Below are 12849 nucleotides of genomic sequence, written 5' to 3'. Positions count from 1 at the left end.
GGAGGAACTATATGAGGCCGCGACGTGCACGCGGAAGGTACGATATGACAGAAAATTGCGGATATAGATCGGCAGAGGGCCCCGAAGACCCCATCCATGAAGCGTAGAAAGGATGTGATGACGCCATGTCGCTTTCCGCATGTCAAAAAAGACAGCAACCAGATGCTGACAGCGGGCAAAGGCAGTACAGATGGCCGACTCCAGGCTCACCAGATTGTCGGCGGTGGAGCGGCCTTTACGGAACCCACCCTGAGAAGGAGCCAGAAGGCCTCGAGACTCCAATACCCAATTCAAGCGCCGGCTCACCATCCATTCAAGCAACTTGCAAAGAACGTTGGTGAGGCTAATGGGACGGTAGCTGTCCACCTCCAAAGGGTTCTTCCCTGGTTTCAGAATGGGGACAACAAGACTTTCCCGCCATTGCGACGGAAACTCACCCTCAACCCAAATGCGGTTGTAAAGATCGTGGAGGCATCGCTGGCAGTCCACTGAAAGGTGTTTCAGCATCTGAGAGTGGATGCTATCTGGCCCAGGAGCGGTATCAGGACAAACTGCGAGGGCACTTCGAAATTCCCACTCACTGAATGGAACATTGTACAATTCAGGATGGTGAGTGCGAAAAGAAAGACTCCGACGTTCTATCCACTCCTTAATGGAGCGGAAGCCCAAGGGGTAGTTGGCAGAAGCGGAATTCATAGCAAACTGCTCTGCCAAGTGGTTTGCAATGACGTCGGAGTCAGTACAAACTGCTCCATTCAGTGAGAGCACAGGGACACTGACAAGGGTCCGATAAGCATAGAGGCGGCGAATCTTGGCCCAGACCTGCGATGGAGTGACATGGAGGCCAATGGTGGACACATACCGCTCCCAGCACTCCTGCTTGCGTTGGCAGATAATGCAGCGTGCTCGCGCACGCAGCCGTTTGAAGGCGATAAGGTGGTCGATTGAGGGATGTCGCTTGTAACGCTGGAGCGCCCGCCAGCGAGCTTTAATCGCTTCAGCGATCTCAGGCGACCACCAAGGCACAGTTCGCCGCCGAAGGGACCCAGAAGAATGGGCAAATGGCAGATTCGGCGGCAGTAACGATGCCGGTGGTGACCGATTGAACCACTGCATCAATGGCATCGTTAGAGAGAGGCTCAATAGCGGCAGTGGAGGAGAACAAGTCCCAGTCAGCCTGATTCATAGCCCATCTGCTAGGGCGCCCAGAAGACTGACGCTGTGGTAGTGACAGAAAGATCGGAAAGTGGTCACTACCACACAGGTCGTCATGCACTCTCCATTGGACAGACGGTAAGAGGCTAGGGCTACAGATGGAAAGGTCAATGGCGGAGTATGTGCCATGCGCCACACTGAAGTGTGTGAAGGCACCATCATTTAAGATCGAGAGATCGAGCTGCGCCAATAAATGCTCAACGATGGCGCCTCGACCTGTTGCCACTGACCCACCCCACAGATGGTAATGGGCGTTAAAGTCTCCCAGTAACAGGAAAGGTGGAGGCAATTGAGCTATCAGAGCAGCCAGGACATGCTGCGCGACATCACCATCTGGTGGAAGGTAAAGACTGCAGACGGTAACAGCCTGTGGCGTCCAACCACACCTGAACAGCGACAGCCTCTAAAGGTGTGTGGAGAGGTACAAACTCGCTGTGAAGAGAGTTCAGGACATAGATGCAGACGCCACCAGACGCCCCTTCATAAGCTGCCCGGTTCTTATAATAACCCCGATAACCACGGAGGGCGGGGGTTCGCATTGCCGGAAACCAAGTTTCCTGCAGAGCAATGCAGAGGAAAGGGTGAAGGCTGATAAGTTGGCGGAGCTCAGCTAGATGGCGAAAGAAACCGCTGCAGTTCCACTGGAGGATGGTGTTGTCCATGGCTGAGAAAGGCGTGACGGGACTGGGAAGGGAGATTACGCCGCTGGGTCACCTGCTGCCTCCGATTTAGCACCTGTGATAGTGCTTTCCATGGTATCTGATGGACCGGCGAGATCGAGGTCCTCAGCGGACGCCAGAATCTCCACCGCATCCTCAGACGCAGAGCTGAAAGGTTGTGGTGGAATGGCTGCCACCGCGAGTTCCTTTGGCTGAGAGCTCTTCTTGGGTTTCTCACGCCGTTCCTTGGGTCACACTGGCTGGGAGGGCTTCACCGATTCAGTCTCCGGGACGGAGGAGGATCGTGAAGCCCTACGACCAGCTGATTGCGGACACTTACGCCATTGTCGGTCGTCAGGCTTCTCGCTGGCGGAAACCTGGGAAGGGAGGGACCCAAGAGACCCCTTGCAAGCGTGAGAAGCCGAAGAAGTTGGACACTTCTCCGGCTTAGAAGTGGGGACGGACGTCCCCGATGGGTGGGATGGTGTTGCTCCTGAGGTAGGTGGCGCAGGAGCAACCCGGTGGGTAAAGTCCCCCACTGGCGAGGGGGCAGGAGGAGTTTTACTACTCGTCGATCCAGCCACAATTGGAGAAACAGACGGGGCTAGCACAGGTGTTGTAGCAGCAGTGTAGGAAGATGTCATTCTCACAGGATGGAGTCGGTCATATTTCCTCTTGGCCTCAGTATAGGTTAGTTGGCCCAGAGTCTTGTATTCCATGATTTTACGCTCTTTCTGGAAAATTTGGCAGTCTGGCGAGCAAGGTGAATTGTGCTCCCCGCAGTTGACACAGATGGGAGGCGGGGCACATGGAGTATTGGGATGTGATGGGCGTCTGCAATCTCGACATGTGAGGCTGGAAGTGCAGCGAGAAGACATATGGCCGAACTTCCAGCACTTAAAGCACCGCATCGGGGGAGGGATATAGGGCTTAACGTCACATCGGTAGACCATCACCTTGACTTTTTCCGGTAATGTATCCCCTTCGAAGGCCAAGATGAAGGCACCGGTAGCAATCTATTTTCCTTCGGACCCCGATGAACGCGCCGGACGAAATGCACACCTCGGCGCTCTAAATTGGCGCGCAGCTCTTCATCAGACTGCAAAAGAAGATCCCTATGGTAAATAACTCCCTGGACCATATTTAAACTCTTATGGGGTGTGACCGTAACAGCAACATCCCCCAACTTGTCACAAGCAAGTAACCGTCGTGACTGGGCAGAGGATGCCGTTTGTATCAGGACTGACCCAGAGCGCATTTTTGACAAGCCCTCCACCTCCCCAAACTTGTCCTCTAAATGCTCGACGAAGAACTGAGGCTTTGTGGAGAGAAAAGACTCCCCATCAACCCTCATACAAACTAAGAAGCGGGGCGAATAACTGCTACTGCCATCCTGAGACTTACATTCCTCCCACAGTGTGGCCAGGGAGGGGAACGTTTTCGGATCGTACTTCTGAGCGTTAAACTGAACCCGAGAACGCTTAGAGACTGCTGGCGGCTGGCCACCAGCGAAAGACGATGTACCACACTTCATTGCGGGTCATCCGCCCTGATGCTACCTACTCCGACGAAGGGCCCTCCCCACGGGCACCACCCAGCCACCTGGCAGGATGGCCGTTGCCGGGAGTCCCGATACCCCAGGAGGATAGGCACCTACTCCTTGGCATACGTGGGGAGTTAACGGCGCAGGCATCAGTAGAGCGATCCCTGTATTGTCAGGGGGCTACAACCAACAGGGTACATGGCGGCCCCACCACAACGGACTGGCTACCGTGCTGGATGTTAGGTAACATGTGGTCCATGGTCGCCGTCGGTGCAGAAAGAGGCACTGCACAGTGCAAGGTGTTATCTGCACGCAGAAAAAGAGTCATGCCCAAGAGATGGAGAGCGGACAGGACTGCAGTTCAACTGTGTATAAGCTGGCGAAAGGTCTGATCGCAAGATGGACACAATGCACCAAGTACACAATGCTCTTCCCCAGTCAGCGCGCTCTTCGGAAAATTTTGAGAGATGGAGGTCAAACCCAACAGGGGACCATCATACAAGGCCAAAAAGTTTGAGACTCCTTTTAGTCGCCTCTTACGACAGGCAGGAATACCGCGGGCCTATTCTAACCCCCGAACCTGCAGGGGGAAAAGGTTACAGAACTTTTTGGTAATTAAGAATGTAATGGAATTTTTTCATGCAAAAAAGACTGTTTTATTTGAGTAGACAGAAAAAAGTATTGAACAATTTGAAAATAATGACTGATGCGTAGGGAAACATAAACTGACCTGAAGTCAGATTTTCAAAATTCTATGGATGGTGTCCACATTGTTGTGTTACTGTACTGCACCACATTCAATCAGCTGGTGAGCACCTAATTTTGGTGGACATCCCAAGATAACAAGCATAATCGCCTGTAGTTTGGAATTAAAAAGGCTGTATGTTCATCACTGTGAAGAATGGCTAAGAATGGAGTCTCTGAAAAAATTTTTCAGAAAGGTGAATTCAAACTTGAAAATAATGATCCTACAGATATAATTCAATTCAAACAATGGTTGCACAATGACCAGGACACACTTGAAGCCACACAACTGGTGTGAAAGGAATTTACTGAAGACTTAGTAGCAGTTCAGGCTCTTTCTAACCATCATCATTAAAAAACAAAGCCAGCAGTAAATGGTAAAAGATGATCTAGAACTGCACCTGTTGCTTATATTGACAGAACTGCCGAAAAGAACTGCTTTATTTTATTATTTGAAAGATTAAAACCTTCTTCACGTTGAACTCTATTTATGTTGATTGTTCATGGGGGGAAGGAAGGGGGAGGGAAAGAGAGTTGTTTGAAGTTATGGCCAGAAATGAACTGATGTTTTGGTCTTTATACCAGCTCCAGTTGCAGCAGTTCATATCATTTCTGCCTGTAGCTGACCAGGGCAAGTATAAGCAACCAGAGCCACAACAAGCCTGCCTCCTGACATCGGTATGATCTCTGGTCCGAAAAATGCTTATAGTGACTGGGGAGGGATGGAGGTTGACGATGGCCAGCAATGGGAGCTAACGGAGTGGAACCACTGTCATTTTCTAAGCCACTTCCTCATGAATTGAACACAGCGATGGCAATGAATCCACATAGCAGGGAGCTGTCACTTGATATGCAGTTGCTGTCACATTTTTGTTTGAAGCAATTGTATAACGATTGGAATTCATGATATCCAGTGATTTACGGTGCTATATGACAAGTCCGTTTATTTGGATAGAAGCATATGTGGGCTGAAGATGGCATAATGAAATGCTGAAACTGCTTGATTTCAGAATAAAATAAAATAATATCTTAAAGTACACGGCTGTTGGGTAATTTAATTGACAATGACAATTTGATACAGTGCTCCAACTATTGCTGTTTATAGTTTGCTCTCTTTTCGTAGCCTTTCTAGACTGATCTACACTTCTACAACCTTGCTCTGTTTTGGATTCTGTTTATAGCCAGCCATTTATTATGTGAACTCAGTTGTCACCAAACACTTGTTACTGTCATTTATTCCAGCAGTTTACCATTTACTGTTTCATACTGAATCTTACCCTACCTATGCTGAGTAGGATAGAAAAAAAAGACAAATAAAAATTATTGTTAACAAATAATGAGCACTGAATGGGATCCATTCCTGTGGGTGTAATGCTATCACAATAGGTGAAGCTGTTTTCAGCATGAATGCTGGCTTGAACACTGCAATTCTTCACTAGCCATAGTTTTACTGGAATAAAAAATTATTGTCAGAAGTGAAAGGAAAAATCTGAAGTGTGATTGGACCTTTGAATTTGTAGTCTGGCACAAGCCCACAGAGCAACACACACCCCTAGCTCTTAAAATTTAGTCACAATTAAAACACTACAATGAGGAAAATAATTCTCTTGTATAGAAAGATTAGATGGGGCATTGTTTAATCTACAGCACTCTTATTATCTGAACTCCTGTCATCAGGATCACCAATTGTCTATATCGCTATGGGGAAAGTGAAATTTGTACTGTCTGACTAAAATTGGTTTCATTTCACAGTTATTACAGTATACAGTACAATGTACATTTCTTTGCCATTCTAAAATCAATCCACAGCAAAAGTAATAAAAGACAAAAATCTTTCAGTGAACAATGAATACAGTATGCACATTGTTGTATTTTATAATGGCTGTCATTTTGTGTGGCCTACATCAGTCTGCGTCATGACGTAAACACATACACTGATTTGTTGTTGTCTTTTGCCCATTTGTGTGTGTGTGTGTGTGTGTGTGTGTGCGTGTGTGTGTGACAAAATAAAAGTCCCAGAACAATTAGACAAAGGCACGAATGGTAAGCAGTTGCTGAGATGTTTAATGTGGGAACATCAACAAACTTTGTGTCTGTCACTGTAAATGAACATGGGAGTTTGTCAAGAAAAGCAATGAAAAAAAAAAAAAACAGAAAAAAAGAGCTGGAAGGGGCCATATTCAAATGGTTTTTGCAGCAGAGAGTACTGGAAAACCTTCTTTCAAGGACTGTCTGCAAAAAAGCAAAACATTTAGCTAAGAAAATTGACGGCAAGGAATGAGGTTCGCGAGTTAGATTTAAGAAGTGAAAAATTACCAGCTGACCCAAAGCTGCAGAAAATTTTAACGAAAAATTCAAAACTGAAGCAGAATCTTATGACCCTGAATTTTTATACAGTACAAATGAGACAGGCCTTATTTGGAACACTTGGAAACAATTTTAGCTTCTAAAAGGGAAACTACAGCTCCTGTCCATAAGGTTAGTAAAGACCATGTTACCGCACTGAGCTGTGCCAACTCTACAGGAAACCACAAAACACCCTTTCTGTTGACAGGTCTTAGTGTGTGTGTGTGTGTGTGTGTGTGTGTGTGTGTGTGTGTGTGTGTGTGTGTGTGTGTGCGCGCGCACATATACCTATCCTTTTTTCCCCCTAAGGTAAGTCTTTCTGCTCCCGGGATTGGAATGACTCCTTACCCTCTCCCTTAAAACCCACATCCTTTCGGCTTTCCCTCTTTCCTGAAGAAGCAACAGTCGGTTGCGAAAGCTAGAAATTCTCTGTGTGTGTTTGTGTGTTTTATTCATTGTGCCTATCTACCGGCGCTTTCCCGCTTGGTAAGTCTTGGAATCTTTGTTTTTAATATATATATTGTTCTGATGTGGCAGCAGGCGTGCGAAATTTTGTGAAGACAACCATACTAAGAAGAGCCGGAATAGATCGAAAGGTATTTAAAACAAGGATAAGGTACAGAAAGACAAATATGAAAAGAAGAAGGAAGAAAAGGAAGAGGAAGAAGGAGAACTGGTAGAGGACGAAATATGACTTGAGAACATACGATCCTTTTGAAAATCCCTGATCACTCCTACTGCAGTGTAGAGGATATGAGTGAGTGGCTCGCTTGTGATTCTTTGGACCTTGGATTCCAAATTCTCAGTGCCAATGAAATCATTCAAAATGTGAGAGAAGAAACTGATGGACAGGAGGATGACAATGTCAGCTGGTGAGAAGTTTCCGCATCTTGAAACTGTAGTACTCACCATCAAGCAGATAAGAGACTTGGCCACACAAAAATAATTGAAAACAGCAAAAAAACTCTGACCAAACTGACACTGCATGGAATTCCAATACTGTACAAAATTGAAACAACATTGTTTTTTTAGCCATTAAATTAATGTTACAGAAGAATGTTTATGCACGGGATAGAGTAGTCAAATCAGACTACGACCACAACATTAGTATATATATACATGAATTTAGCTCGTTTTTTTATTTGAAGAAATGACTTGTTTTCATGATTTATCCAATCATCCAGAAATTTAGTTACAAAGATGGGTCTGATCTCGAGTCAGCCAGATAATGGGAGTCATATATATAAAATAATGTCGTGGAAGGAAGAGCTGTAGATAAACTGGGAGGCATCCTGGTAACCAACACATGAAGATTTGTCGTAGGAGTTGATGCCTCGTCAAGAGTTTTTTTAAGTGTAAGAGTACAGTGTCTGGCAGCTGGTACGGCAGGGCCAGACCATCGATAGGTGAATGATTTCTCTTGAACCCATTAAAAAGCACCTTAGTTGCCGTTTCACTGTAAGGTTCAGAGCTTTGAGCATTTTGCTACAAAATGGTTACTATACAGTTAGTGCGAGCAAATGACGGTTATGTGGGCATGTCCCATCATTGTCAGATTTAAGTGGGGTAATGTCACATATTGCAATGGATTTTTATTTTTACCGATTGTTATGTTACATGCTGCAGACAAGGCCAAACCCAAAACAAGTACAGAGGAAGGGCAGTTATTAACATTACAGGTGGAATGAAGACTCATCAGCCTTCCAAAGTGCAGGATGCCGGCAGTGACTTGAGTGAAACGCTGAACAATATTTTCTCTTGCTAGTCTGGAGACATCAATCCCTCCCCTCCCCCATTATAGCATTAATATGCTAACTCCCATGAAATATTCCTGGTCACACCCTACATTTAGTGGATCAAGCACTCTTGCTACGATCTTTTCTTGCACTACTTGGTATTACTGCAATATTTTCCTTATATGGCCTGAAATACTTTGTATTTGGCCAGCTCATGAATCCACATAAAACTAACCCCCTTCCCCATTCTGTCCTTGAAATTGCACTAGACACTTCACCAGGAAGCAGTCGCTTTCTTGGTTGGTCTGAAGATGTGGAGTGGATGATTCAGCAGTTTGGTGAACTGTGTTGATATTGATCCATTTTTGCATACTGTTTGACCTGAGTTATGTGTACAGCAATTAGATTTCCCTACTAATCAGCTTCTATTTGGATGGTGATTAGCTGCCAGGTGTGCCCAGATTAGAAAGTGATGCATAGAGAGCACATCTGTACTACATCTCACCTAGCAATCTCGATGAAGGCTTGGAAGCACGTACAGAGGTCAATGATGGAGAACGGCTTCCTAGCTGTACTGAAAATCAGATTCCATCTGTATTCAAAAGACACAATATTCTGATAACAAAAAACTACACAGAGAAGAAAAAGGAGGGGCAGCTGAGTTAAGTGTTAAAGAGTCACTGTGTCCGGGCACCCTCATTTGGCAAATACAAGAAACATGAAGTATCCTTACTTCACATATGCATTGTAACAGCAATAGCTTGGTGCCAGTGGGGAGAGCAACAAGCAGCATGCATCATGAAGATGGCTACTTTTCTTTCTGTAGAGAACAAAGGGATGAGCCTATTCCAAGTGATGAAGAGTTTAAATTTTGTTGAGTTTTTTACAGAATCTATCCAAGGTACCTGCATGAACTGCCAAGTTTCATCTCCATCTGTAACTTGGTGTATGTTTAGGGCAACTTTAAAAGGGGATATTTGTTTGATTATAAAAACCCGAAGTTTGGCAAGCTACTCTTTCTGACCTAACAGTGCCAGGAACCTGCAATCTGTGATCCTCAAGAACTTTTTTAGTGTAAAACACAGAAATAATTCAAGTGAAGATCAGAAAGCAAGGGTCAACAGAGGCATCTGATCCCACCCGTTGGCTTTGACCCATGACACAAGAGTGTTATGGGGTGTGACGTCACGACGGTGCGAAGTTTCGCTTGTGAGTGTCACGTTTTTGTACATGTTGTGTTATGCTGTTGGTAGTGCTCTCTGGCAGTCATTTGGGTTAAGCTGCAGCCAATGTTACATAGCTGACAGTACTGCGTGTAGTCACTTTTGACAATTTGCGCTAACACATTATCATGTTACCAGTGCCTTCTACTCACATCGATACCTTGTTGGAATATGGCAAACATTTGTCACTGTAATATTTTCATGCAAGTTTAAGGGAAATTGTGCAATGGTAAATGATTTCTGATCTTCATTTGTTTTATTTCTGTTTTCTGGGTGAGAAAGTTTTTCCAGGAAGATTTATTACAGGTCCCTAACAGTATTGGGTCAGGAATCACTGCTGGCCAAACTTGAGGATTTATTTATGTGTTTAAGGTTCCAAAGACACTTGACCTTGTGAAAACAGCACTAGCATCTACAGCAAGTTACAAATGGAACTGATGCTCGGCAGAAGCCCTTCAAATCCTGAAGCAGATACTGTAGAAAGTTTTACCAAACTTTAACATTGTTGAGCAGGCACACTGGGTCATTTGATTTGGAATGACCCACAAATGCTTAGCAAAGGACCAACAGTATTTAAAATGTCTCTACTAGATATGCAGATGCATGGATACTTTCTGTGCACAATGCCTTTATTCCTCAATATGTTACCTGAATTCAAAAATATTGCACTATGACAAGAGAGTTAATTCAGGGATGACGCTGTGGAACCAGCAGTGCTTAAAAGTTTAGCCGAGGGGCTTGTCGCTTCGCTCAACCCGATCTCCAAGTCCAAAAACTTGAGTGTCACATCACAATTCATCAGACTACCAATTCATTGTGCCCTCTTAGTTTTGAACAAGTTGTCTGTGATCTTTTGTCCCTAAATAATTTTTTCTCACTATAATGGAGAAAATGCTAACCGTACACTGTGTTAACTTAAGTTGGGCAATTAGCTCCCTGGACTTGAACTGGAAGAAGCCAGGAGACTTTGTCTGGTAATCACTTTTGACAGCTGTGTTACCATGCTCCACTTCACTTTATATTGTACTGTTACCTTTCCAGGTGATAAGTGTACATTGTTGTTACAGTAAATAACTTTATGAAAAATGTCAATACACAAGATTATTTCAGTTTTGATTACAAACAATACCTCCTCCCCCACCCAAATGCATTTGCTAGTGTAGTGCTTAATTATTTCCTTATCTAGCTGTTGCAACAACATGGTTGAACAGAAGTGCAACCTTTGCATCTTATTGTGTCTTTAGAGCGAAAACAATTTACAGTAAGAGAATGTATGCAATTGTTTGTATGTCCAGAATTCTTTGTTAAGTTGACGTTTACCAAGCTTTTGTGTACAGTGTATTTTTTCTTACTGACGCTAATGTCGTGTCTGGTGGCTTAAACAGCCTGATTCACTACCGGTCACTGCATGACTTCTTTCACCATTTGCTGTGACTGAACAGAATGACTGATTCATGTGTAATTACATTTATCAATGGCAGTATTCAAGCTTGCAATGTGACAATATTCGAATGAAACAAAATACCTGAGAACGTTGCATGACGCCAAGAAATGTCAATCGTATAGTACCATGTATGGAGGATATTTTATAAATTAAAAAGACAGGCACTTCTCGCTACAAGTTACGTAGTGGAACCACTTGAATTTTACGTAGTTTATGCACGATATATCTATTACCACGCATTTTTCGTGATAGTTTACACCAAAGTCACAAACACTGAGCTCCATTCTTACAGCTTTATCACTCACCATTCCATTGCCGGCTCCACACCTTGATTTCCGGTAACCTCCAAAGCTCGTACCCTAAATTACACAAAAAAGAAAAGTATGTTTCAGTCGGTTCATTATTCCGTTGAAAAGAACTAATGGCAACTCATGGTACTCGATGTGTCCCAATCCTTCGTTGTTGTACACGATGAATAATCACATTATTCTTAAAGCTGAAGCTGGTCAAAAAGGGACACAATAATACTAACGCTTTTTCTTTCGGGAATCCCATATCAATTAACGTTTCAATGTCCTGGGTTGCCATTGCAATCCGATTTTTTAATATTTCTTTTTTAATAAACAATGTCCACTTCTTTCCACTCACGGTATATCAAACACATACAACGGTGAAGCACTGCCAAAAATATTACAGTGTAAGATATTCCGCTTGCCTCTTTGTTTACGTCGCGTACCAAAGGTTATCTCTGAACCCTTTCGCGGACGCATTTTATGTAGCAACCCAAGAAAGATAATTTCGTTGCTGTCCTATTAGAAATATGATCAACTGACTAAATTTCAATTTTGATAATTTTCGTTTTGTGATTTAGGACCAAAAACTATGGTGGTGCATATATCACCACGGCACCTTTTTGAGGTATTAAAACTGGTGGTAAATGAATTTTCCTCTTACCTTTCTATGCTGCTATGTGTTGCCATGACAAGTAAAAAATAATGAACAGTCTTTCCTGTTTTTATTTTATCTTTTACTTTATTCAAAAAATACTTGTTACCGGTGTTAAAATTTACTTACGACAATGTGAAAACGCCGCACCGGAAGCCGGCATTATGTGACTGAAGTTCAAGCCTGTCTGCACCGACAGATAAACAGCTGATGTTTGAGAGGAATATGATAGTTTATTCGTAGCTACAAAATTCATGTAATTTTCCTCATTTTGATCGTACACTAAACAAATTAGCGAGTATACTAAAATGGCTGCCTGCTATTTAATGGAAAAAATATGGTCCTAATTACATTTAATTACATACACAGCGGTGCTTAACAACTTTCGCCTGACATAAAGAAAAATGTGATTGCTGTTTTTGTAACACATGTGTGTGACCAAATTGCAGAAGTAGACTCAAGATTGCACGGTAGTCAACATTTGTTGTAATGCACATGTTCAAGTTAAATGTTATTGTGCATCAAATATTGAGAAATGTATTACGGTACTGAAACCTTTCCAGCAAAATTAATATAACAAGACTATACAATATACTACTGGCCCATTGGAGATTACTTTAAATACATTATTCATATATTTTAAAATTAATTATTACTCTATGCCCATAAATTACTTCAATGTTGTATAATTTTTTGTCTAGACCAAATAAAAAACGTCTCTGGTTGTTTTATTTTGCAACAGGAATGCCGTTAGTGTATAGTTTCCACTGAGACTAACACAAAGAAGAAACGTTTAACAGAAGAAAAGGTAGCGTGCAAGGAAATGTTTTTCGATTACAATGGCTCCTAACTTGCGAAGGATACAACCAATTTTAATAGCTTGCTATATGCCTGCGAGTGTGTGTCCATCATGTCAATTTAAGTTCTAGGTGTATGAATAGGCGTCTGTCTGTGTGAGCAGACTTATTCGCTCCATCACTGAGTTTGTGATGGT

General features: G+C 43.4%; 1 protein-coding gene across 1 annotated transcript in view; it reads right to left on the bottom strand.

The window, feature by feature from the left end:
- Positions 1–11635, bottom strand: part of LOC126278437 (UBX domain-containing protein 1-like) — a 73172-nt gene extending 61537 nt beyond the window's left edge. Inside the window, exons 1-2 of the mRNA XM_049978553.1 lie at positions 11443–11635; positions 11216–11269 (exon numbers count right to left, since the gene is read on the bottom strand). Of these exons, the coding sequence (XP_049834510.1) occupies positions 11216–11269; positions 11443–11498 (110 nt within the window). The 5' untranslated portion in view covers positions 11499–11635. The remainder of the gene's footprint in view (positions 1–11215; positions 11270–11442) is intronic.
- Between the last annotated feature and the right edge of the window lie 1214 nt (positions 11636–12849).

Source organism: Schistocerca gregaria, chromosome 6 (genome assembly GCF_023897955.1).
Source record: "Schistocerca gregaria isolate iqSchGreg1 chromosome 6, iqSchGreg1.2, whole genome shotgun sequence".
NCBI lineage: Eukaryota > Metazoa > Arthropoda > Insecta > Orthoptera > Acrididae > Schistocerca > Schistocerca gregaria.
This window is presented reverse-complemented; position numbering and strand designations above follow the sequence as displayed.